The 27,739-nt window shown below is 30.1% G+C and overlaps 1 protein-coding gene across 1 annotated transcript in view; it reads left to right on the top strand.

Annotated features, from left to right (window-relative positions):
* Positions 1-27,047, top strand: part of LOC129966662 (lysophosphatidylserine lipase ABHD12-like) — a 68,467-nt gene extending 41,420 nt beyond the window's left edge. Inside the window, exons 4-5 of the mRNA XM_056081165.1 lie at positions 19,214-19,476; positions 24,363-27,047. Coding sequence (XP_055937140.1) covers positions 19,214-19,476; positions 24,363-24,963 — 864 coding nt within the window. The 3' untranslated portion in view covers positions 24,964-27,047. The remainder of the gene's footprint in view (positions 1-19,213; positions 19,477-24,362) is intronic.
* The last annotated feature ends 692 nt before the right edge of the window (positions 27,048-27,739 follow it).

Here is a 27,739-nt window from a genome sequence, read left to right as displayed (position 1 = left end):
ACAAACATTAAATCTTCTATTAAGGACATTTTTTCAAAGCTCTTGTCTTTAGTTCTCTCTTAATGTAGAAAGTTAACGTACATTTAATGTATTTAATGCATTTTTAATGTTTCACAATTTATGTAATGTAATATGTAATGTTCTTTTTTCTGGACCAATATGCGTTTTCTCTAGAGGGTCCATTGTTGCTTGCAAATGTCTAAAATATCATCAAGTGTCGTTTGTTCCTTCGTGCTAGGCGGGGTTGCTCTTCAGCAACTCCATCAAGTTTTCCGCATAGTCTCTGACTAGATCGTAATATTGTTTGCTTACAGTGGGAGTATTGAGATATTCAGTAATTTACTAAGACTGGTGATATATAAAAATAAAAAAATGTGACTTCATTGTTTATAAAAATAACTGTTTCTTTCTTCTTTCCCCCTTTTTTTTTGTCAGAATAATTTTAGGATCTTAACAGGCGCACTTTAGCCAAGAATGGCTCTTGAACCAAGAAAACATCAATACCATAGCCTTAACAATAGAAAGACCGAGAACTGTCATTTTGACCACAAACAAATTTCAAATGTTCATATTTGCCATGCTTATTCTTCGATTTTAAAAAAAATTTTCATTAATTTTTCTTAATTAAAGGTGAAGAATTCGTAGAGTAAAAATTAATTGTTTTTGCTCTGTATTGTTAATACTATAAAATTGGGCATTAAAAAATGAACTGCGTACTTTTGACCGCTGAACAAATATTGAAGACTGTGTTTACTGTTCTATTTTAAATTTATCTTACCGCTGTTTGTTCTTATTTTGAGGGAATTTGAAAATGATTTGATAGGAATTTGTACATAAAGGGATATAGATGATGATAAAAAGCCTTTGCTGATCACCTACATTTTGTTTTGCATTTGAAAGCATCTACTTTATTGAAATGGCCGATATTCAATTTTTTCAATAAGTTTTACTTAGATTCATTCTTTACCTCTCCAATTCTATGTATATATTCACAAAGAACATTTGTTAAAAGCTTCTACCGGAAAGAATTTTTATAAGTATTGCGGAACGTATGTGAAATCAGTGTCTAACAAGTAAGCTTTGGAATCCTAATGTTGATTGTTTTTTACAGCAGAAGTTCCATAAACGATTTCTTCTCTGAATTAGAAAAAGTAGAAAATTCATTGACCTACTTGCAAGTACTTCGTTAGAAACGAATCGAAGGAAACGAAATAGAATATTAGGGGGAGGGGGTCAATAACTTGATATTAATTCAAGGTAATTGTATTTATGATACATAAAAATCTACCACGATTCGAAAGACTCTGAACAGATAAATTTACTCTAGCAACAGATATCTAAAATATGTTTACTGAAAATTGTTTATTTTGTTACAAGGCTGGACAAAACATAACGGTAGAAGAGTAACAATTTCAAGGAAGAATATTTAGTCTTTTTTATCTAATACAGGTCTCGAAAAATGGATGCTGTCGGATTTAAATTTAGTATAGCTGTTCGTATTCAATCAAAATATTTGTCGAATATCTTTCCATATTTAGAAAGAAAAAAAATGCAAATAGATAAGCTGATAAAACTCTTGGAATGTGTGTAATATGAAATTTGGCATTTCATAATATTAGAAAGAATATCTTTAAAATTACCTCAAACTTTATGATGCAAAGGTCTCCTTGGTAATACGAAATGTACAAATTATTTACATAACTGAAACTCAAGTGAATGAGAACAGCATTTATATAAATTCCTCAAGCATGATAGTATCGTTATTCACTAATCATACTAATGATGAAAGTAGGATGAAAACATAAAGTTGAATAATTATATATGAAATCTTATTTTCTATACTTATATAAAGCTCAATGTGTATGTGTGTGTGTGTGTTGGCTCGCTACAGGCCAGATCGTTCGACCTACAGCTACCAAACTGGCACATGCATACCTTGGAGGTCGGGAATGTGCACCTGGGGTAAAATTAAACGTTGTGAACTAATCGATCTTTCACCTTCATTCTGAAGTACTTTTGAATTAAAATAAAACAGAATAAAGGAAATTAAAAATTTCTCCTCTGCATAGCGTTACCCCAACTGGAGTAGAAAATTCACGCATGCGCATTGTGTTCTGATTATTGACAACTATTTTCAACGGATACGGACTTGGTTTTGAAGGCTTAATATGTTTTCGACAGATTATTTCAAACGATTCTGTTTATTTTCTTAGAGTTTCATGCGTTTAAAACTAAACATTGTTAATTAATTGATCTGTTCATGTTGAATCTGAGAAAATTTTGTTGAAAACTTCTTGAGATATTATATAAATTAAGAAAAATATTCTTTAGTGCCCATAAGGTTTAAATATTCAGCGACTCTGTTTTCAGTACTCATATTTAAAAAAAATGCTTTGTTTCAGTAAAAAATGTTCTTATATTAATTGCAGATTAATTCTTTCCATTTTAATTTAAAGCACAAATTCTACGGGAGCTAACAGAAAATTATAGAGATACATATTACGTTATGGCTGAAGGCCTTTATAATATTATGAAAGAATTATATAACTATCAAAATTTGAAGCTTTAAAATATTTTGATGAAGAAGCTATTAGAGTAGGAACTGCATAAAACATTTAATTATTATAATTTTTACGAACATTAAGATTGGCGAACCAGCTGGTCGCCAAAGGCGGTTAGTATTAAATAAATCATGAAAAAATGATTTTTTTCTTGGTCATTTGAAAAGAACGGTCGAAATGACCTTCTATTTCTAGATATATGGAAAACGCCGTTAAAATTTAACATCAATATCAGTAAATATTGAAACGTTTTGTAAATAAATGAAATGATTTAGAATCCATTGAATCTTTTATTTCATAATCATTTTCATTTCAATAAATATGGACGTTGCATAACAATGAAATGATAGAGTTGCGAAAAAAAATTCTATGAATCATTATTTGAGATAATTTCTGCAATCTCAGTTCAAATATTTCATTGATTGAGATTCAAATTATAGAATCCGGGTAAGTGAAGCATTTGTTGCTTAAATGACCCATTTCTTTTAATTAGATTCCGTATATTGCTATATCGCGTTTATCATATTTGATAAGCTTACAAATATTAAATATAACTTCTACAGGAGGATTACCTGAAAAAGAAAAGCTGATTCCACATTACATCACTGTCTGAAGTTCGTGAAATTCACGAAGCCGCTCTCATTCCATAAGAGATATTTGCACTTACAGCAATGAAGCCAAGGCTACGTTCGCAGTGCAATCCATTTACGTTATCAAACATGAGAAGAAAACGTGTTTTTGAGATTCCATAAAATGCGTGAAGTACAAAATATGTATCTAATTCCAAGTATTTGGTTTAGTTTGTAAAAGTTTCATCATAAATAATGGCTATTTTCTTAGACTTACATGTACAAAAAAATATTCTTAATAGAGTTTAAAAAAATATTTGAATGAATTATCAAAACTGAAAATATCTTAGGACCATTTCCTTGTTGTTAATGGACATAAAAATGTTTCGGCTTTATTTAAAACTAGCCGCCTTTGGCGACCAGCCGGTTCGCCAAACGTAATGCTCATTAAAATTTTAATAATTAAATATTTTATGTAATTCCTATTTTAATAGCTTCTTCATTAAAATATTTTAAAACTTCAAATTTGAATTAACTCATAATATTATAAAGGCCTTCAGTCATAACGTAATCTGTATCTCTCTAATTTTCTGTTAGCTCCCGTAGAATTTGTGCTCTAAATTAAAGTGGAAATGATTAATCTGCAATTAATATAATAATATTTTTTACTGAAACAAAGTATTTTTTTTTTGTAATATGATTAATGAAAACAGAGGCACTAAGCGTTTAAACCTTATGGGCAGTAAAGAATATCTTTCTTAATTTATGTAATATCTCAAGAATTTGTCAACAAAATTTTTTCCGATTCATCATGAGCAGGTCTATTAATGAACAATGTTTAATTTTAAATGCATCAAACACTAAGAAAATAAACAGAATCGTTTAAAATAATTGGTCGAAAACAGGTAAAAAAAATTACTTAAAAAACGATGACTTAAACTAACATAAATACAATTTAATTACAAAAGCATACAACTAATCTAAAAATAATTTAAATCTAGTCCGCTTCCGTTGAAAATAGATGTAAACCATCAGAACACAATGCGCATGCGTGAATTTTCAACGCCAGTTACGGTAACGCAAATGCGTGAATTGTTCTACGCCAGATGGGGTAACGCTATGCAGATTAGAAATTTTTTATTTCCTTTATTCTGTTATATTTTAATTCAAAAGTACTTCAGAATGAATGTGAAAGATCGATTAGTTCACAACGTTTAATTTTAACTGCATCAAATATTAAGAAAATAAACAGAATCGTTTGAAATAATCGGCCGAAAAATATTAAGCCTAAGCTTCATTAGCATGGGGCGAAAATGCTGAAGCCTTACTCATTTGGAGGTGGGGAAATAAAGATTTTTTTTTTTTTGGCTAGAAAGTTAGTTTTAAATTAATAATTAAGATTCTAATTAAAATTTCAAAAAAAAGGGACCCCAGGTGCACATTCCCGACCTCTAAGGTATACACGTACCGAATTTGGTAGCTATAGGTCAAATGTTCTTTTCAGTAGAGCGCCAACACACACACACACACACACACACACATTGAGCTTTATATAAGTATAGATAGATGACCAGCCGCGCTAGTTTAGATACACAGGGATTGATGCTCACTAAAATTTTCTATTCAATATTTTATGTAACTCGGTCTCTTAATAGCTTCTTCAGCAAAATATTATTAAGTTTTCAAATTTTGATAGTCATATAACTCGTACTACTGTAGAAGTCTTACGCCATTCTATTTATTTTAGAGGCTAGTAACCTAGCGAAAAAGCTGGTCGCCCGAGGGGACTAGTTAAATAATAATTTGATTTCCAAGGTGATCAAAGATATTAAGAGATTGCCTTGTTTATACAAAGTTATTATCATCCAATATGCATTACATAATTAAAATCTAGTGAATTCGTTATATGGTTTTGAAGGCTGAAGAAGGAAAAAGTTAATTAAAACAACAATGCTATCAAAAGCGCAATTCTTAGAATTCAAAAAGACCCCTATAAATTATGAATGCTAAGTTATGTTACATACACACTAGATTTGAGTGATTCTAGGCTGATTAGAATCTTTTTTGTAGAAGGATTTAGAAGAATTTTTCAACTTCACGATTTTTACCAAAAGTTTGGAGTAGCGTAACCATATTCGACTCTTGAGTCGTTAAACCTCAGTCACCTATCTTCTTCAACATCGTGATTCATCAAAGTCAGCAGCATAACGAATATTCAGTCAAGCGAAGAAACGATTCATTAAAAAGAAAAATAACAAATTTCTTTGATGTATTCTAAAGGTAATTTTAATTTTGTAACTGATTTCTCGAACTTGATAATCATTAACGTTTAAGTCATTTTATTTGTTCATAGAGTCCGCGAAACAGAATAAGAAAAATCGCTTACTTGCAAATGAACCTTTCCCAGAATACAAGGCAAGAAATGTCGACTCATCAAATAGCAATGAATTAAAAAATTGTACAAAATCGCCTTCATCAGTATGGTTGATATTCACTCATCTTTTTTCTTTTCTGCTTCCTTGATCGTAAGACATCTTAAGGAGAATTTAATCATATGAAGCGCGAAATTGGGATATTACAAATGACACCAAGCTCTCTTCACAAAAGAATCAAAATTCTGTTTGGAGCCGCTAATCACTGTATTTTTATAAGAAGAAAAATAATTAGAATTTTATGCTCGGAAGATCACAAAATAAGGCATATAGTATTATGACTTGAGAAAGAATAGGTACAGATGATCAAACAAACTTATATATATATATAATAATCTAGAATGGCAATTTCATTAGTAGAGAATCCAAGAAAGATTCTCGGGCCTCTTACTTTACACTATGTTGAATTTGCTGGTGATTCATACAATTCTTTTGGACAAAAATTCTCAAATGATGGACCTCTTCTTGTTAGAAATTGGCTTTTGTAGCAAGATATCTAATGTTTAGCGTATCTATTATAATCAACCAACTTGAATCCAAAGGCGTTTAGTGGCTTTTGCGTCGGACTTTGGCTGCCAAAACTTTTTTTTATGATATATCTATGAAAGGCCTATTTATTTATTATGAATCACAATATATTGCCAGAGAGAGTAGTCCCCTGAAAGCTTTCTCGCATACTCTCTAATAAACTTGTTATTCCGAGAACGCCGTGCATGGTGTTGGTGTACAATAGTTATGAAATATTAACCCTTGGCTTGAATTTAGCCTTTTTGCTGAATCTATCCTTGATCAATCCTGAGTCTATCTTTATAGCGGAGTACTTTTTGGCAATTAATCCTTGGTAAGCCGTTAATAACATCTGAAAATCGAATTTATGCTTTAGACACTTGTTTCTAAACCGATTGAGGCAAAAATTTGACACAACACTGCACCAAATCTCATACCAAATTTGATAAATTTAAGTCACTCCGTTTTTGAATGATAGCGTCTACATCTTTCTGAAAGTACAGATCGACAAACAGTCACCCGTATTTGAATATGACTCAAAATTTGACTTCTGTCTATACTATAGATGTTAAATCTGTGTACTGAACTTTATATATCTAACTCTCTTTGTTTTGCAATTTTCCTGCTAACTTATATTCATACAGCTAGGCAGACAGACTTCCTTTGAACGAATTTTACTCAAAATTTGATAAAAATCTTCAAATTTGATGTAAAGACCTATACCAAATTTCAACCATCCAGCTCAGAGCAATTTTGAGTTATCTTTGTCTCAGACAGACAAACAAACGGACATCTTCCAAAAATTCGATTTTTGACGATTATAATACTTTCACTAAATTACATAAAAAGTAAATCTAAGCAAAGTAAGAAAGTAATATTTATTATAAAAATTATTATTTTATTATAAAAACTAGCAGTATCAGCACAGCGTTGCCCGTGGCATAACATCCAAGAGAAAAGATCTAGCCTCCAAACGATATGACATGGGCATGTCACGCAACATAAAACGAACATAAAAATGTATTTAGAAATCAGTTACTAATATTCAAAATTACAAAAATTACTACAAAACAGTTTTGAAATGCTGTTTAAAATCAGTCGTAAACTTAATAAATGTATCGCATATGCATACCACAGCTCTTGCTATTTGCGCATGCGCAGTTTGAAGTTCTCGCACATACACAGATAAGTGCAAAGCACAAATACTGCTATTTTACGCATGCATGAATCGTAGTTGGAAAATAATTAAAATCGCAATTATAAAACTCCTTTTTTAATTTTGATATGACTTTAATATACTGAAACCTTCCCCAATACATGCCCTACAATATGGTACACATATCTCCAATGTCAGTTAAGTATTTCTCGAGTTTTTCTATTTCAAACGTACGGACGCTTTCAGGAGACTCCATTTTATACTATATATAGATAATAATTTTGTAATAAAATAATAATTATATATTTTATTGTAAATTAATATCTCATTTTATTATTCTCTTATTTTATTATAAAAATTATAATGTTAAATTATAATTTATTAAATATTATTTTACTATAAAAATAATAAATAAGAAAATTAAAAGTACATCCAATCAAATTTTAAGTGATAACATAAGTTTGTAACGGTAAAAAACATTAATGCAACAAAGTTAATAGAAGACATAAATTTATCATATTAAACTAATTTATCTTCAGAAAGCTCGATTTATTTTCTATTCCTCATCTTTAAACCTTTCCACTTTCCCAAAAGTCTGAATTCTCAACGAATGAAAATTCTGAGTTGCTTATAGTGTCATCATTATCAATAACATCCTGAATTAGAAGAATATCCACATCTTTACTTTTCATATTTATGAGCATCATTATTTAATTTACTTCTTTTGTTATGATATTTCTTGAGGAAGTTATTTACATCAGAACTTCATTTAATTAAAATGACTGCACTTTCTAGAGTATAATTATCTAATTCATACGGATACATAATAATTTTATTTTGTGCTAGGAAAAGTTATCTTATACTTAATCAATGTCTTGAAATTTTACTTCAGAAACTAGTCTATGGTTAGTCTGTCAGAATCAGAAGACAGGTATTTAACAATCATGATAAGTTAGATAAATAACCTGATGGAGCTTTTTGAAGCAAGCCCATATTTACAAGCAAGTTCTAATTCTTGATTAATTTAGTAGAAACCATAAATGTTAGAGCTTGTGGTGAAAGCTTATAATCCAGTTAACAACTACGCTACCGAGTAATTGCTTTTGTATCATGGTCATGTTACTGGACTGAGAACCACAAGGTCCCAGGTTCTATCCTCGCTCAATACAATCCGCTACAACCATTTTCAGAAGACCGTTTTTCTCCTCCCTCTTTACATATGACCTCTTTTGAATCGGTCACTTTGGAAATAGATGTTATTCCGATCAGGTACGCAACCTCTCTTTTTCTTAAATTCCTAAGTATGAGTTGAATTGTGGTTATTCAAACATTCATTGAATAACTCTAAATCAGCTCAGATAGTTAACTCCTTGAATTCGAAAAGAGGGCTAATTTTCTTTAATTATGTTTTTTCTTAAGTTCTTCATTGGAAAAATTGCCACCTGTATTATATAATGTTCTACATATACATATAACAATTCTGCAGTTCAGCTAATTTTCATTATGCGTAATAAATTTTATTTAGTTTTAATTTCTTAACCATCTTTATTTTAGACTTTTCTCAAATAAATGAATTTTTCGTTTAATTTCTTATACATTTTCCTAAAAAAATTTGGTACATTGTATTTTTTTTGTTTCATTTTAGCATGCGCATGAATTTTTCTACTTATGTTTATTTAAACAATTACATATTTTTGCTTTTTCAAAAAATGTCGTTTAAGTCCGAACTCATCAAGAAACGGAAGATAAAACTAAATTTCAAACAAATAAGCGCATTAGAGCAGCAAAAACTTGTTTTGTTTCTGGCTTCAAGATCAGTAATCAATTAATTCAACAACTATTTCAGCGTACAATAAAAAAAAGGAACATTCACAATAAATACTTCAAAAAAACTACTACTATTAATTACTACTATTACTACTACTATTAAAAACTTCTACTATTAAATACTTCAAAGCATTTTTTTTCGTATTCTAAGTCTAATATTGTCCCAACTTTCAAGGAAAATAATACATCGATTACAGTTAAATGATATAAAATATGAAAGCCTTACTGTTTCTTTATTGCTGACTGAAAAAACAAACATAAATTAAAAACCAAGTCACTAGAAATAAATTTTCTCTTAAATTAAAAATAAGTTACTAGAAATAAATTTTCTCTTTTTGCAAATCAGGGAGTTTACAAGATCAACTGATATTGCATGAAATTTTTAGAAAAACAATTTGTTTAAAGATTTATTTCCAAATATTGAAACATACGAATTTTCCACTTGAACGTTTGAGATATTCTATTGTATACTAAACTGAATTAAATTTTGTAAGCCAAATTTCCCAGTTCTACACGTATGTGGGACAGTATAAAAAGCATCGCTGCTAATTTGTCTTATTAAAAATGCTGGAACATTATGAGTATGGTCAAAAAAATTCGGTGATCCTTCGATTTTATTTACGTATTGTATATCAGTAAAATTCCATTATTTTTAAGATTGCATTTCAAATGCGAAAACTACAAAGCACTAAAGAATTCTTAATATTAAAAGCCCCTAGAGTATAGAATTCGCGCACATAGCAAAAGATATTTAAAATGATTCATGTAAAAAATACTTAAAAAATTATTTATTTTGAAAAGAGAAATATGCGATTTACAGATTGAATTAATTGGCATCGTGTACCTATGTGGTGTTCCTTTATGAATCTTGTCAGTATAAAAATCTATTCTATTTTCAAGTCAAGCATTAAAGCATCATGATATTAGACTGCCATTGATAGATAGAATCATATAGAATAATACTACAGGAGTTTTGCAGCTTTAATGAACAAATATGAGCAACTCGCTCCTCATGAAGTTTCACCATCATTCTTTAGAGGATTCCAGAAGCTGTTTCTACGACTTCAGCTTTTATGTCAATACAGTCGCATACCACAAATACAAGTGATTTCTAAAAGTAGTCGATACATCTTAAAATCGCATACAAGAAGTTAATGTAAGTGGTATAAATAATGCATGTGATTTAACAGCAATCGTTATTTTATTTTTTCGTATACGAAGTGTAATAAAATACTGTAATGAGCGAAAAAAAATTGACCTCTAAATTTTAATAAATTTCCTTGTTTCGGATGTCCTTCATAATACGGAAATCTCATTTTTGGAATTTCCCTGTCTGTCGTTGAACATGGAAACTCAAAAAGGCATTGAACTAGTGTGATGAAAATTGATATGTTAATCTTGGCGCCAAATTTAGATATTTCTATCAAACTCTGGCCGAAATCCATTAACGGGAAGTTTGCCTCTCTGTCTGTATGTACATGAACATAATAACTCAAAAGCGAAAAGATTTATATGAATGAAATTAGGTGCACAGATTAAGCATCAGAATTGCAGATTTCCATTGAATTTTGGATCAAATTTATCAAAAGAATAACCATTTATTGGTTTATATATTTGCGTATAAGTGCACTTACGGCGCATAAAATATGGTGATTTAAATAAATAATATTTTATATGCCTGTATTGTGGCTAGAATCGTGGACCTGCCACAAATTTTAGGTCTAATATATGGAAATGAAGGCTCCCAAAATGCATACTCAGCCACCTTCATTATATTACCAACTAAAAAATGCGCCATACTGAATCACTATAATTGGAAATCAGGAACGTACTCTGCCGAACTGCCGTGACCTTCGAGGGTTTGCTGTCTATAATCCAACACCTCTATGCGTTCAGGGGATGCAAAGGAGAGCAGAAAAGGAACTACTGATTTTTTTAGCTATACAAGAAAATTGAGAAGAAAACATTTTTATCTGCTTTTTTAAAAATCTCTGTTTTGTTTTATTTTATGCTTCTCTTAAAGGACACGAGTTGTATAATAGACATTCTTTGAGGATTTAAGTCTGTTCAAAATGATTTTTTCCCCTAAAATTTAGAAATAATGTATGAAATAGAAGAATACAGAGTGCTGCAATTGCTTATTTCTTTACTATATTGACATTAAACCAGAGAAATGTGCTCATCACAACGTATGTAAAATTATATAGTGAAAAAATTTAATAAAGAAGATCCTAATTAGCCTCGTAGCTTAACACATAAATAGAATTTTGGCATAAGTGTCTGTTGAAATTTGTATTCAAATGAGGCTAAATTTATTATTTTTTCGTAATCAAAGCTATATGATTTCTACAACCGAAATTGGACACTCACAATTAACGAAACATATATTTGAAAGAAATTCATGACACTACGCTATTTTGAGGGAGGGAAAATTAAGTATTTGGAAAAAAAATAAATAAGACGTTACAAATTCCTTCCCGTGCTTCCCTGATGTTGGCTGAAGATTTTTAACTTATAACAGTTAGCTTTTTAAATTTTTTTCCTAACAGTCGCTCCATCTAAACTCGAGTCCGTTTTTAATGGATACCTTTTAATTCAGGTAAATTTCTTTGTGGTTGCAATATTTCAATTTGATAGCATGTCAAGTCACTTTGTATTATTATAAGACCAATTATATCTAGAGACTTTATATAATTCATACATTTTTAAGTTAGTTCTTTTTCTCTATAAATTTCATCAAATAGACTTCTAAAGATTATAATTTCAAATATTCCAAGGCTCTCTTTGCATAGATGGGACAGATCTAATTAGCCTTCAGTAAACAAATACCCGAGTACTTGTTTATTGAAGGCTAATTAGATCTATTTTTTCACCTAAAAAAACCTCACCTTCCCTGCATTGATATTCAGTTATTTCCTAAGTGATACTATACTTGTAAATCTATCGCATTTAGAATGTCATCGGATATTCATCGGCTGACATTTATTCAACACAGATCAAAATACAACTAGTTCATTTACATTCATTTCGACAATAAATAATATATTTTAAGAGCTTTGAGCTTTCATCGGTTTTGATAACAGTTAAGTTTATCGACTTCAATATTAGTTGATAAATCTGAATGATAACATTTGTGATTCGTCAAGCTTGGAATAACTGAGAAAGTATTCTATCCTTTATTTTTTCTTTTTTCTTTCACTCGATTTAATTTATTAATCGATAATCAGATAGCTTAGATAACTTTCTGTTAACTTTATTATGATCCAGACAATAATCGGTTACATTCTTAATAAACAAGCTGTTCTGATAGCAAAGATGCGACTTCAGAAATATCAGCAGATGGTATCTTTTTTTTATTAAAACAATATATTTGAAAAACAAGTAGCATTATTTGTACATCGAATAACTTATCAAGTAAGATAAGAAACAGTCATCAAATTCCGATTAAAATCTAGGAAAATTAAACTCAATGTAATCTGTAACAGTTGAATCTAATCAGATGGATATTTCTTAGAAATGTTCTTTTTTGACTTAATATGGCGCTAATTCTTCACTTCTAAGTCACACTCTCACAAAAAATGTAACTGTACATGTTATTTAATAAATAATTCCATGCTTTCTAGAGTTTTAATCTCTGGCAAACTTCCAAGTTTGTTCAAAAAATTCACGAGATTGAAAATTATGTATTTCAAACTCGTGAATTTATGAATATTATGTGTTTAACCAATCCTAAGTTGTATGAAAAGCATAAAAGAACACGTACAACATAAGCATGCTAATATCTAACGACACATTGTCTTATGCTGTGTTTTGTGACACCATGCTTTTTTATTCTTTTCTTGGTACATAATGGATTCTAAATAAACTGGCAAGGCGCTCTTAACAAATGTCACGTGGTGGTCATACGTTGATTCATTAAGAATAATATATTAATAGCCATCAGAATCTCCAAAATTTTAAGCATACAATAATCCTCAAGTTTTTTCATTTATTAACATGAATGGAAGCGGGTGCAACTCAACACCGCACTAACAATTACATAACTAAGCCTAGCTTGATCTTTGGAATAGATCTTTTGCTTACATAAAAGTCATGCGGATCATTAAGGTAGGATGATTTTATTTAAAAAAAAGTATATTTAATTTGATATACCTGAAATCTTGAATAATTATATTTTTCAAAAGTTTCTTCTATTAAAGTAAAGGTAATGAAAATTTTTGCTCCCATTCACTTATGTCTTGATTTTTTTTCTTTTTTTTTAATCACGAAAGAATTTGTGCAAATTACTAATTAAGTTTGTCCCCAGGGAATGTTTATTGACCATAATTGAGAATAAATACTCGAATTTCATGTTAAGACCTGATCAAATTTCCAGTTCCATATTTTATTTTCAGTATAACATACTTCGAATTACGGAACTTGACCAAAACGCAACACATAGTTTTAAAATTAAATATCAAAGAAAGATTCTCATTTTTTGTATTTTACAATTAGTTTGAAATGTATTCTTCTATTATTATTTTTTCTTTCGGCAAGGTTCGTATAATTTTTATTAGAAAAATTATTTCTTTGCGTTTGTTTCCGAAATTATTGCACTGCGTATCACAAATGTGAACGTTACACACCATCCTTTCTATAGACAGTTAATTTCACCCCGTATTGGTATTATTGCATTATATCTTGGGAAAGGAAGCGCAAACGATGAAATAGATTCCTTGGATTAAAACCATTTTGATTTACAAATGATTTTTACAGTAAAAAAGTCACAAATTCGGATGAGTAACGGAATATGCTTATATAATTCAAAACACAATAGAGCAATAGAGCACAAACAACAGTGATATAATAGATTAGAAGCAGATATCGCAGAAGTCATTCGCCACATTGAATAGCTCGGTCAAATCTAATTAAAAAAAATTCCAAACGAAAATGAGTTATTGAGGGATAAAGTGCACGGCAAAGCTGTGCTTATAATTGCTTAGACATGATTGCTTTGATTCTGCTTTAAACTTAACTTCAGAGCAATTTGTCTTTTATGGTTGGAGTGAAATGAAGGATTGAACTTTCTAGAAATTTCCCCGTGACTTAAGAACCGACCTTCGCCGAACCTGGAAATCTCGAACTTTCCGACAAAGAATCTGACGCCAAATCCGGTCATTAAAAATGACGCTAAGTCAAAATCTCAGCAACTATGTTTTTGAAACTATGTATGACGTTTGATTATTGGAAAAATAACTCCAAAGAATTCTCAGTGAATATCAAATGAAACAATAATTAGATTGGAATAGTTGCAGACCATGTAAAATCGATAATGATAGCGAAAACATCGATGCAATTCTCATTTCACACAGAGGAAAAAGTACAATTATAACTAAAATAAAGGAATCATTTTACAGAATGTTGACATTACAGCTTACAGTGAAAAGTATAATGCCAGAAAAAGGAAAATGAGAGTGATGTGAAATAAATTATTGCATTTGCTGTTCAAAATAGTATAACAAAATTTACAACGCCTTAAAAATGAATATCGTGCAGGCTGTTAATATCTATCGAAGGAAAGATGAAGTTAATATCGATCGAAAAGAAGTAAGATTCAGACAACGAGGTCATCTAACTTATTTACAGGCGTGAGAAGAATCACAATGCTCACAAATTGTGCTGACATACGAATTTATTTAATCTTCTAATTATATAACATATCCTATTTGGGACAATTCTGTGTTCCCAATTTGTATAAGAATATGAAGGACACCAAAGATACTTATGTTTTAAGTTGTTTTTGTCCTTTTTTTATTGCCATTTTGACATAATTTCATATTTAAGAGAAAACAAGTATACTATTCTATGCACGAGTTTGACATATCGTCATATTTGAACAGGCTCAAGTGACTGTCGAGAAAGAAATCCAATGAATTGGGATCTGGTTATAGTGGATACAAAGTAACAGATTTACCGTGTTAATTGATTGAGTCAGACAATGTGTGCAAAGCCATTATTTGAACCCAATGGCTACCACGACGTTTTATTGAATTTTTATTTTCCTCTAGCTTCTGCATGTCCTACATAAACAAGTTCATCCGGGACGTTTAAGAGATCAAACATTTTTTTCACCAGTCATGGCCAGAAGCGAAAATAACAACGGATTCGGTTACCTACTTTACGAATTCAGCCTTCACAAATTTGACCGTGACCTACGAAAAGAACAAATCATGCTCAAAATTCGAAAATTGATCCTCCCTGTTCTTTGCTACCATGGAAGAACTTTGTTTCAATCTAGAGAATAGTATTATATATATATCTTGAATCTCTATTAATAATTAAAGCTAATGTGCACTTGTATCTGTTGGCGCTCTACATGGAAGATACATTTTGATTCACGAAGAAGGAGAATCCTCTCTGTGGGTCAAATGATCTTCTCTGTAATCATAGATAAGGAGAATCTTCATTATCTGCTGTTTTCTGCATTATCATGGTCCTATGACTTACTTAAGGACCTTAGGATTACACCAACATCACAGCTGTGATTTTGAAACTATTAGTATTATTTATTTTGGCGAGATTTCAACAACACCTTGGAGATATATGTATTTCGCCGTCGGGTGGCGATTGAATCTCGAAGGCCGCTATAATGTGGAAGTATCGAATGTTCTTCTCTGCAGTTTGACCCAGAGTTCAACTCTGAATTCAACTCTGCGGTTTGACCTAGTGGAACTATGTATCTCGTAGAGCCAGATTTAAAGGCCTTTAGGCATAACAAATTCCGAAAGATTCCTCCCTTCTTCGCAACATTCAAAACGAGAGGATTTTTATGGGTTGCTTTTAATATCCATTTAAGCAAGTTTTTTCAATGCTGGCGCAGATAATACTATCACAAAATGAGATTATAAAACTTTTAATCGTAAGCTCCTTTCAACAGAATTGGTTTCAATCTCTCGTGTATAAAATATTTAATTTAAATTTAAAAATAATTTTAGACAAAATAGTAAAAATAAATCAGAAACCTTTTTTAATACAATCTAAAAACTCAAACAAAAATGTGCTTACCAAAATTGTTGATTTGTTAATTAATAAAGTCAATTGCTAAGTTTGGATATCACTGAATTGCATGGAAATTAGAAAACATAATTTTTTTTTTAAAGAACAATGGTCTGAAAAATTAAAATTTAACTGGATTTCAGTTGACGTTTAAATAAAAAAAAAAGTATAAAATTAATTTAACCTGAAAATACCGCACAAAAAATTTCGAGGTTTTGGAAATCAAATCAGTTTTCTACCTTGCATATATAACAATACAACCTTAGTTTTTCGGAACGAATTTTAAAAATTTTAATTAAAAATTTTGCAAAATTGTAGCATTTTTTGGCTGTAATTTATGAAAAATAGTTTCGATTAAAAATAACTTCTATGCTACTTTAAAATGGAAAAAAGAGAAAATTTATTTTATAGTATTAGTTTAGTTGTCATTCATTTTCCCCTCTAATTTTGTTGAATTCTTTAAAAAACATTGAGCAATAAGGCTTTTCTGTTTGTTATTTTTTGCGATGAAATTTAAACCATTTTCAATGATAATATAAATATTTAATTATTTGTTTATCTTCTTTTGTTTAAAGGTAAAAAAAAATTAAATAAATAAAGACATTTAATATGCTTATTTTTTTTTGTGTGTGTGATAAAATAGTGATGAATTTTACTTTCTTTTTTTTTTTGTCATATTTTTTGAGGAATCATAAATAAAGCTCATAAGATATAAAATATATTAGGAAATATATTGGATAAACTGAATGATTATGCTTGCTGTTTTATAACTCTTTTTATTGTTTAATCCAGCTAACTTCTGTTAGACGTACAGTACGCCCCACTATTTTTATTTTGAGATTTTATTTTGCATAAGGAATAAGAAAGTGAAGTCGGCATATTGGCAATATATAATTAGATGTTCAAATAGCGAGGGCAGTTACATCATTTCACTTGGTGTCACTGGAGTGTTCATAAAAACAAAGAGTAGAATAAGTGCAAGGCTTTTGTAATAATAATAGTCTTAAATGTCCATTGAAAATTTAAAAAATAAAATCTTACGAAAACAAGGAATAGCCATTTTTGCATAAGAGATTTAACTAAAACGGAAACGGTAACTATTACCGTCAACATTTTAGTTGGTGAAGGCATTTAATGACTTTTATCCTTTAACTGTTTAATACAAGGAAATTAAATTTTTTAATGGAAATTACCTATATTTAATCATTATGTTTTTTATAAAAAATAATTAATATTATTTTCTTAACCATTATTTTTATTAAAATTTTTTAGCATATTTATATACTTTCAGTTTACTTTCTTTGAATCGAAATAGGCAAGGAATTAAAAAGCTGTTTTCTACTATCTTGACTTTGATTTTAAGAAGTAAAAGTATTTCAACTGAAACTCCCTAGGATAAATATCTTTAAAACTAGTGCAAAAGATGCTTATGAAATATATGAATGGCTCATTTTTGAAGACATAAAATGAAAAGTTTTATTCTAATTCTCTCTGTCTACTTTTTTCGCAGGGGGGGGGAGGCGAGGTGGATAATATAAAGTTTCTTTTCACTTTTTTTGAATTAAACTTCTCTCTATTACCATTCATTAAAACAAGCATCCCATATTATCTATCATTGAGAAAATCTATGGTGCAGATTCGAACAGACCTTCCCTGTTTTGCAATTGAATGGTAACTGTGAGATTCTAATTCAAATAAGAACACTAACGACAACGAGCATTCTTACATGATTTCCGTATGCTCTATTCTGAAGTGTCACTCTACCCACGCGTTTTTGAGAACTTCGCTTTAAATAAAGAATTATTCATCAAATCTCTTGTAATATTACTTTTGCATAAAGCAGTTGTCCGAGAACTGCTAGATCGAGAGATAAATAAAGGGAGCCTGCACAAACTGTTATTGAATATTTCCGCGTCGTCTTCCTTGTCTCTCTTTCGAAACGCTGTTACTTTACATTGTCGCCTTCTGGATTGAAATTAGTTTATAGGCTCTTGCACTTTGCTAAGGCTATCAACAATGCCAAATCACCGAACTCGAGAATCAAGGTGGTTGATAATAACCGATTTATAATAACCGAACAGTTATTTTTTTATTTTATATATGATTGGTTACTTGGCATTCTTGGCAAGGTGAAAGGACTAATGTTAAATTAGATTTCAACCACTTTCTGGAGAAACTTCATCAAACTGAAAGAACTGCCTATGTAGTGCCATCGAATAATATTTCCTCATGAAGCTGTTGAAGTAAGGGATAACCGAAGATGACACGACCCATTTCATCGAAGACGAATACATCTATCTGTATTATTTTTCTTTAGACCTTTTGTTTTATAGGTGCTACTTGAAACATATATAGCACTGAAAAGATTGTTATCAAATTTTTTAATATGCCAACCTAAAGAAATTAAATTTTCATAGAGCTGGTTGAAAGCTGGATGATTAGGAAATAACTGTAGATAATAAAAAAAGCTTCATCGACATTCTTGGTTTCTTAAAATGAATGCTTTCAAACAGAATAATTTTTAATATGGTTTATCAAATAAATACATTGTGTGTAAAGAAAATTTTTATTCCTTTCTACACATTTAGTATTTTATTTAATCAGTATATAACAATTGATATGTTTTTGAATACCTATTTATAGTGATTTAGTTTGAAATAAATTTTTTTCCTTATTTTTCCGTTTTATCATTTCCTTTTTATTCATATGTGAACTTTCTTTCATTTTTATTCTACACAGTTAATTTTTAGGCCGGGTATCTAATTTTAATAAAAATGTTTAAGTAAAATTTGATAATATCCTATAAAACTGTTTAAAAATTAGAAATGGGATTATAATATACAACCTATTCTTACCGAAAGTTAAGTATTAAAGAGTGTTTTTAAATCGTAGCATTCAATTGTTTATACAGTTTTAACGCATGTCACTACATATATATTTATTTTCATTTGTGATCTATAGTATTAAAAATACATTTAATAATAAATTCTCTATATCTCTAAAATCAGGCGTCTGAAATTTTCAAGTTATTAAAAATTATATGTAATATTCTGTCTCGAATAATAAATGTTAAGATATAAAAAATAATTAGTTTATTAAAAAATATAATTTTTTTGCTTTTTTCAGACTCTCTCACATCCTGAATATTATGGGTTAAACAATACAAGACACTTTTTCGTGAAAACCACCCCTGGAATTATTCTGGGTGTTTGGCATGTACCCCCTTCAAGCTACTGTCATTCACGATCCACCTTGTCTGCTGACGACCTACCAGTAGTATTGTACCTCCATGGCAGTGCAGAATCCAGATCGGCCTCTTACAGGCGTAGCATGTACAAAGTTTTATCTGAGGGACCTCTGCAAGCTCATGTCATAACCTTTGACTACAGGTGAGTCAACACATCAAACACATAAGAGAAAAGATACTAAAAATATTTTTTCTACTTTGCTGAAACAGAAATACATAATTTAAAATGTCTTAGTTGAAAAGAAACTCGATATTTCGAAAAAGCATTAATTTTTCAAAGTTTGTTTACATCTTTTGTCCATTTTTTTTTCTGTTTTAGCATACAAAAAATAAAACATCTTTAGTTATTTGCGATTTACCTTGCCCATTTTCCACTGTTTTCGAATAATCTTATAATTTAAACATAATTTCAATATTTAACACAACTCACTTTCTTTTTGCGGCACAGAACCGCTCATTTACACTGTTCAACTGACAAAACAAAGTGATCGATGCAATTTCATTTGTAAACGATTTTAACAGCATAAAACTGTAAAATTTAGCATAACATGATACAATAAAATTTTTATCAGTTAAGTAAAAATTTCTTACTTTCAACTGACAAACCATTAATTAAAGCTAATTCCATCCATCTTATTCTAAATAATATTCACTCAGGCATTTTGAAAGAAAAAATAGAGCGAGAAATAAGGGAAATATATGGAATTTTATTTTGAAAAATTATTAATGCACTCTTTGCATGCATGCCCTATATGCTTATATACTGAAATAATGAATAATCCAAATAGAGAAATTATACTTAAAATTGCCTCTCGCCCATAACCATACTTCATAACTAAATTCCTTTTTTTAAGAATATTTTTTTTCATAAACCAAATTTCTTATAAACCAGCAAATTAAAACAATATCTGAATAATTCAAAGATATGAATGAAAGAATATATGAATAAAAGAGACGAGAAATAACTTTAAAAATCATTTACCTCCATAGCCATAGGTAATAAAGTATTGTAATATTGTCATGAACATAAAAGAAATATATACACAACTCCAGACTAAAATAAGAAACATTGATTGGGTGGCAGATGTTTCTTCTGTCTTCCCAGAATTCCTTAGTGTTTCTGTCTGATTGAATGACAGACGATTTTTCTGTGATCCCATAATTCCTTAGTAATTCTAAAACTTGCTATTCATTTTCATTTATTTATTTATTCTATAGTTTTTTTTTCTTTTTGTATTATTATTATTTTAATTTTCTAAAACAAAATTATTTATACGCCATCTTCCTGCTTATATTTGCATGACAATATCAAGCATTAAAATCAAAAATAATCAGTCATTTCAACATAAATTGACACTGGCTACCGAAAATTCATATATTTGCTTCTTTCAATGTCAGCACTACCTTTTCAAGAATAAATCCAAACTTGCCTTGAAAACTTCGTTCCCATTTATTTATCAGAAATGCAATTTAAGCATAAAAAGCGTTTCATCCTATTCAGCCTTGTCTGGGAAGTGCAAAGTCATCATTAATTGAGATGGCATTGTGCATAGAGCTTTATTTTGACCTTGATAGGGCGCTTTTCATAATGTAATGACCAGGAAGAGTGAAGTGTCGTTGCTAATTTCAAACAATGGATTTAGTACCTCATTCATATTTTCAGACGATGGATGTTTGAGGAAAAGTCATGTCAGACAGATAAAATTACCTTCTTTGAAAACAGGAGTTCTGTTACATTCTTTGTGCACGAATTATTATCGCCCGTTTTATTTTATTTTATTTATTTTTTTACTCCCATTCATAACTCTCAGCTTCTTACCTGTTTTTAAGGAAAATTCAAAGTATCTGAAACGTCACGATTGGCATCATCAGTAAGTGGGAAAAAAATGGGAATTATTCAGGATAATTAGATGAGAATTTTGAAGGACAACAAATTTTAAGGCAATATAACATTTATAACTTAAGTAAAATTCAGTCAAGACTTATTTGAATTAAAAAAAAAAAATATGCTTTCTCCTTTAATTTTGACTCTAAATGCAGGGCATTTTCTTGTTTCGAAGTTCTGATCACAATTAAAATGCATTTATTCTGATGAATTATGTAAAGAAAGTTTAGATGTATTCGGTTTTAGTAGATAAGTATACTGAGCAAAAACAGAAAAGATAAAAAAAAAAAAAAAGATTTAAAAGCAAAATCTGATTTATTTTGCGTAAGATAAAAAAAGAAAAAAAAAGGCATTTAAAAAAAATACATATGGTAATGATCGAATTTTCATTCAATTTTCGGGCATTCGCTGAAGAGCTCTGAATTCAACTTTATTTATTATTAGCATCTTTGGCGACTAGGTGTCTCGCCGGAAATAATGATTGTGTTTATTTTCAATTAAATATCTTATGCATAAACAGATATCTATGATTCCCCAAGAAAAAAAAATTAAACATCAGATTGTAACATATATTAAAGCTGTATAATTTTAATAGTTTTACACCTGTTCAGTTCAATATGTGCACGAATCATCCAAACGCAGCCAAATCCATGACATCATGGCTCTTTTAAAAACGTAAATGTCAACTTTCTCCATTTTTCATACTGTCGAGATACTTTAATTTTGCTTCCATATCTCTCAAAAACTATCCAGATATTACACAGAATCTTTTCCTATATACTGTTGGGATTAAATGATCATGAAACAATAAAAACAGTTTGAATATCAGCTTAACAATGAAATTTATTTTCCGAACTAAAGTAAAATTCTTTAAAAAGTTAAAAATTTAGGAATCATTTACATGACAATTAAACCGGCATTATTAAAAATATAATTAAATTCAATTTTTCATAATAAATTTTAAAAAAATCACTCTTAGGTACACATTTTTAAGTATATTTAGGAGTTTCCTCATTTCAAAGCACATCTATGAAAAATTCGGTAACTTTAGGTTAGATGATCTATTCTATAGATCACCAAAACACACACACACACATTTTCTTTGAAATACAGAATAGTATTCATCTTTATTATAAGTATTGTATTGTCCTGATCTAGACTGATTAAATAGCGAAGCAGAATTTCCAGACAATTCTTAACTTTATAGCCCTATATATACAAAGAACAACTTGTTCTAATCTTGGTAAAATAAATAGTTATTTACACCTGTAGTAGGATATACAACAGTCAAAGTCGAAGGGTTTCTTGAAACTCAGTTGGTTCACGGACTCTGAACTCGTGGGCGTCGTCCAACAGTCCGCCTGCAATTCGTTTCTTCTCTCCCTCTTAAAAAAAATCTCCGCACTTTATTTCGGCGACAATCTCCGCCCCTTAATTTACATTGATCATTTGAGCTCTTTTTCGCCCAATCGGGGTTCAGCAATATGCTCTCTCAGCGGCGCCAATGGGTCGTGGGAAGGCCCTTTCACAAAGAGAAACATCTAGCATTCAGATGTTTGGACGCCCCTTTCTCTTTGAAGGTACTATCAATTCCTCTTGGACGAGGAATTCCACATGTGGTCTTTCATTGTAGTCACTAATGAACAGATGCGAGACCACCCGGGTGTAAAGATCCACCATCTGGCTTTCTCGAGGCGTTTAGTAAGTAACAGCGACGACATAGCTGGCTGTAAATGTCTTATCAGTACTGGGAAACGGGGAATGTTACAGTATATGGGTAATGTATCAATATAAAATTGAATAATTAATTCAACTGAAACGAAAATTGAGCTAATATATACTAATGTTGAGGTTGATTCCTCATTCCTCCCATTTTATTAGTACCGCGGCAGTTTAATCTATACATGTGACACTTTATTAAAAAAGTTCTCTTTAGTTACATACTATTGCACCTTCTTTTATCCTATCAATCTGAAAAATTAGAGGTGGAAATGGCAGACAGAGCAGATTTTTTTCTGAACCTTCCTATGAAATATTTTTGATAAGAAATAGTTCCAAAATATTTTATTAATCTTACTTTGAAGACAAAATTCAGTTTTAGTTCATACATTGCTATATATTCATAAAGAAGTTTAAAATTCAGGTTCTTCATAACTCTTCTGTCCTCATAATTATGAGTAGTTTATTATAAGCTTAAATTTTGGATTTTTTATCTTGTCCAAGGAAATGCAATACTTAATGCCTCTTACATAAGAGGATAACTTACTAATCTAAAGCAGGCAAAAGAAATCTACTTTCCCCTTCCGGTGTCGACACAAATAAGGTAATAATGTAGGTGATACGTAATGATTTCCCTGATTCTGCTATTTGTAAATGTGAATTAGTAATGATATAGATGCATTTATTCTCCTCATTATGCTACATGTAAACGAAAATTGGCATTATTTAATTAGCTTCTAAAATGGTAATCTCAAATTTTCTTGACTAATCTAAAAAAAGCCATGCCTAAAATAAGTCAGAAAATGTTACCAATTTGACAATCGTTTTTTTGACAAATTGGTAACATTGTTTTGACATTTGTTTTTCTCCTGATAATGGTTTATATTAACTACAATTAAGATGAAAATGCATGGTATGTGAGTGTGTGTGTGATGTAATTTTGTTAAAGGCTTATATAAAATTTTCCAATTAATAGCATGATACCTAAAATCAATCCTTTAGACAATAATCTTATGCATGCAGTCCAATAATCAAATTACAAATGTTATACAAATATATTATATAAACTGTTTAAAAACTTCTTAAAATTTTATTTCACAATATTATTAAGAATTAAATACTTCTGAGCATCTTCTTTATCTGAAATATTCTATCTCTGTATATTTTCTGTCTTTTTTAATACTTTTGAGCATCTTCTCTATCTGAAATATTCGATCTCCGTATATCTTCTGTCTTTTTTTAAATACTTCTTATCATCCTTTTTATTTGAAATTTTCTATCTCTGTATATCTTCTTTTTTTTTTTTAAAGATAAGAGACAGTTATTAATTTTCAATAAAGGCTTAATGTGTTGAAAATCTTTTCAGTACAGACCCTAGTCATTACACTGCAAAAAATTATAATGAATGTACATTTTTTCCTTAGAGGATTCGGCGATTCCACTTACATTTCTCCAACAGCTCAGACCCTGGAGGAGGATGCTACAGCCATGTACCACTGGCTTCTGAAGCGCGTCTCTGCTTCCAGAATCATTGTTTGGGGACATTCCATGGGCTCAGGAATCGCTGTGCGACTGGGCCAAGCTTTGGCTAAAGATAACACCAACAGCCCCTTCGCAATAGTTCTGGAAGCCCCCTTCACCAGCATCGCAGACGCCACGCGCACCTTTCCTTTGTCTTTTTTTCACAGACGATTGCCTTTGTTTGAAATGTTCTGTTCTGAAAGAACTCGACACCCGGACACCAATCTTAACAGCGACGAGCGAGTCGGTGATATCACAGCCCCTATCCTTATTCTTCACGCTGCAGATGATAGCATGGTGTGGTCGGAACAAGGAAAGAGATTATGGGAAAAGGCTATCGAGGCCAGATCCCCTCACTTACATAAGCCCGTCTTTGTGGAACTGGATGGAAGGTTTGGATGTGGGCACAGAAACATCCACAAAGCACCCAACTTGCCATCAGAAATCATGAGCTTCATGAGAAGTGTTAAACAGCATAATGAAACTGTGCGAAGGAATCGATAAAAGATTATTTTAAGCAAAAATTGTCAATATATATTTTTTAGCAATGGCTTGAGGTTCTAACAAAGTCTCGGATCCATAAGAAGTATATCAACCAATTAAATTTCATAAGCTGAATCCTCATAGATGGACGAATAAGACTGTCATTAATATTTACATTCATACTACTTTAAAAAAAAATGCAGAAAATTTGCAATGTCTAAAATTCCTTTTGAATCTTCTCATTATGGTACATAATAATTCATTACAGTTAGATCTAGCATACATGAAAGAAAATTTTTGAACTTTAACACTAAACTGTGTGCCCATAAACATTCTTTGCTCGATTAAAATTCTATCTAATAAGAAATAATAAGTTTAATTCATTTTATTGCTTTTATTTATATTTAATGTTAAGCTTAACAAATCTAGGCTTCCGAGTGAAATTTCAACTGTTGACAGTAGATTACTTTGGGCCCTATTCTAAGAGGACCACTTTTGGGCTACTTTCATTTTAGGAGAAGTAGTGATTCAAAAGAGGAAAAAATAAGATATTTTATAATAAATTTATGAATTATGCAATTTCATTCTCGGCAAATAATGACTCGCGATAACTATTTAAATTGATACACATTTCAAATTACAAATGAAGAACTGTCACATCTCTTAATAGACTCGCGATATAGCGCTGATTTTGACTGCAACAACAACTATCGTGGCTCAATTAGTTTGAACATATGAATCAGGGTTTAATAAAAGATAAATTTCGTTCTCACAGTTAATCAAAACCTTTACAATGTAAAGGTTCTCTTTATTTAGAGATTTTGAAGAAAATGTACCATCAAGTGCCTGAAAATTACAAATATACATCTAAATTCAATCCAAAATATACCCATCAAAGCACAACATAAAGGACGGGGAAGACGTTTTTAGAAAATAGAGAAGAGAATTACCAGGAATTTCAGAAGTGTCTGATTCTTTAATATCTTCATAAGAAACAGATTAACGTATTAATTAAAAAAGAGGAAGACCAGGCCACAAATTTTCCATATTGAACCTGCCATTAAAGAAAAGTTAGAAATATTGAGTATCGCTGGAAAAGAGATGAATATCATTGAATATAAACCTTGTCTCTGTGTTTAACGGATTACATCGAACCGGATTTGCCAAAGCCTCATTTAGGACAGCAAGAATTCTTTAATTGATCAGCATTTTGACAAGACTCAGCACTGTACTCGACAGTCACAGACGATATCTACCTCAATACCGAAGCAAATTTCTACAGATGTTTACATTAGTATAGTTTCTTTCCGCTGAAATGTTCTAGTTAATTTACAGACGGTGCAGATCAAAAATTTTTGTGTGAAATATCTGATAAATCATGAAGATGGATAATCACTGGTTATAGCTTGAACTTTTTGTTCATGAAAGAATATTGTTATGTAATTCATCAGTTGTAATTCAATGATAAAAAAAAATTATCTTTACATTTCAGAATTACTGCTCATCCATTTCTGCTGTCCTCATGTTTTGTAAATGACCAGTGGTGACTGAAATCAACATGACTACATCAGTTACCTTCAACAAAGTTGACATATTTTTTATAGTTTTAAAGTATAACCAAGATCCATCTTAAATATTGTAAGAATAAAATTATGTATTCAAAGAAGAGAAAAAGAAAAATTTGTATCAACGCTGCCAACAAACTTGTGCTTGTCATTTCCCAATACTTCTATATTGTAAAATTCCCTGAAACATTTCTGAAATGCATCCCTAGCAGCACACAAATACTGTACAATATTGTATGACATTGATCAATATTGTATAATATTGATTAATATTATATAATATGGCCCAATACTGTACAATATTGTATGACATTGATCAATATTATATAATATTGATTAATATTATATAATATGGCTCAATACTGTACAATATTGTGCAACAAGCTGTGTTACCTGGGATATTAAAGACATTCTCAAGAACATAAAAATATTTCTTCTAGAAAGATCTGGGATCATGATTTTAAATTGTAAATCGAACGAAATGAAAAAATTGATTTATTCTAATATCCGACCAAATAAAAATAATAGTTTTATTCCAAATCCATTTTCTAATCTGTTCAAATTGTAATAACCGTGCTTTGTTATCATAATTTTTTTCTCTATTCAGCTCCACGAAGTAAAGTGTGCCATTTCAACCTTTTTGTTTCAATTAAGTGCTAATTTATAAAATTTCCGATTATTAGAAGCATTAGTTTAATATATAATAATAATTATTATTTATTTACAAAGCACAGCATTTTCCAAATTAGTTATCAACTAAAAAAATTACTTGCCATGTGTAAAAAATATTTTGTTGTTTTTAATTGAGATAGAAAAAACAATTTTTGACTAAGGTTTTCGATATAAAGAAATTGCTTGATTTATAATAACTAATATATTTGAAGAAATTAAACATTTCACTTTTATTGTAGATCACATATTCTCTGGTCTGTTCAAAATGCTGAGTTAAGTCCCATGGCATCATAATACTATTAAAAACGTTACGGTCTGAGTGATCCATCTTCTAACTCTCACGTTGCTGTTACTTCACTTTCTTATTTTTCACTAATCAAATAATAAACAGAATATTTTTTCCTTCTTTTCAAACAATGGAAAAAAATTATGCGATTAAATATTTAATGATACAATGAAAGCGATTTGAATTTCAAGGAAAAGTATACAATATACTGTTAAAAATATGTAAAAAAAAAAAAAAAAATCTTTTCAAAATTCAGAAAAAAATTTCACAACAC

This window comes from Argiope bruennichi, chromosome 4 (assembly GCF_947563725.1).
Source record: "Argiope bruennichi chromosome 4, qqArgBrue1.1, whole genome shotgun sequence".
Classification (NCBI taxonomy): domain Eukaryota; kingdom Metazoa; phylum Arthropoda; class Arachnida; order Araneae; family Araneidae; genus Argiope; species Argiope bruennichi.
Note: the sequence above shows the minus strand (reverse complement) of the source record. Positions and strands in the feature narration are given on the sequence as shown.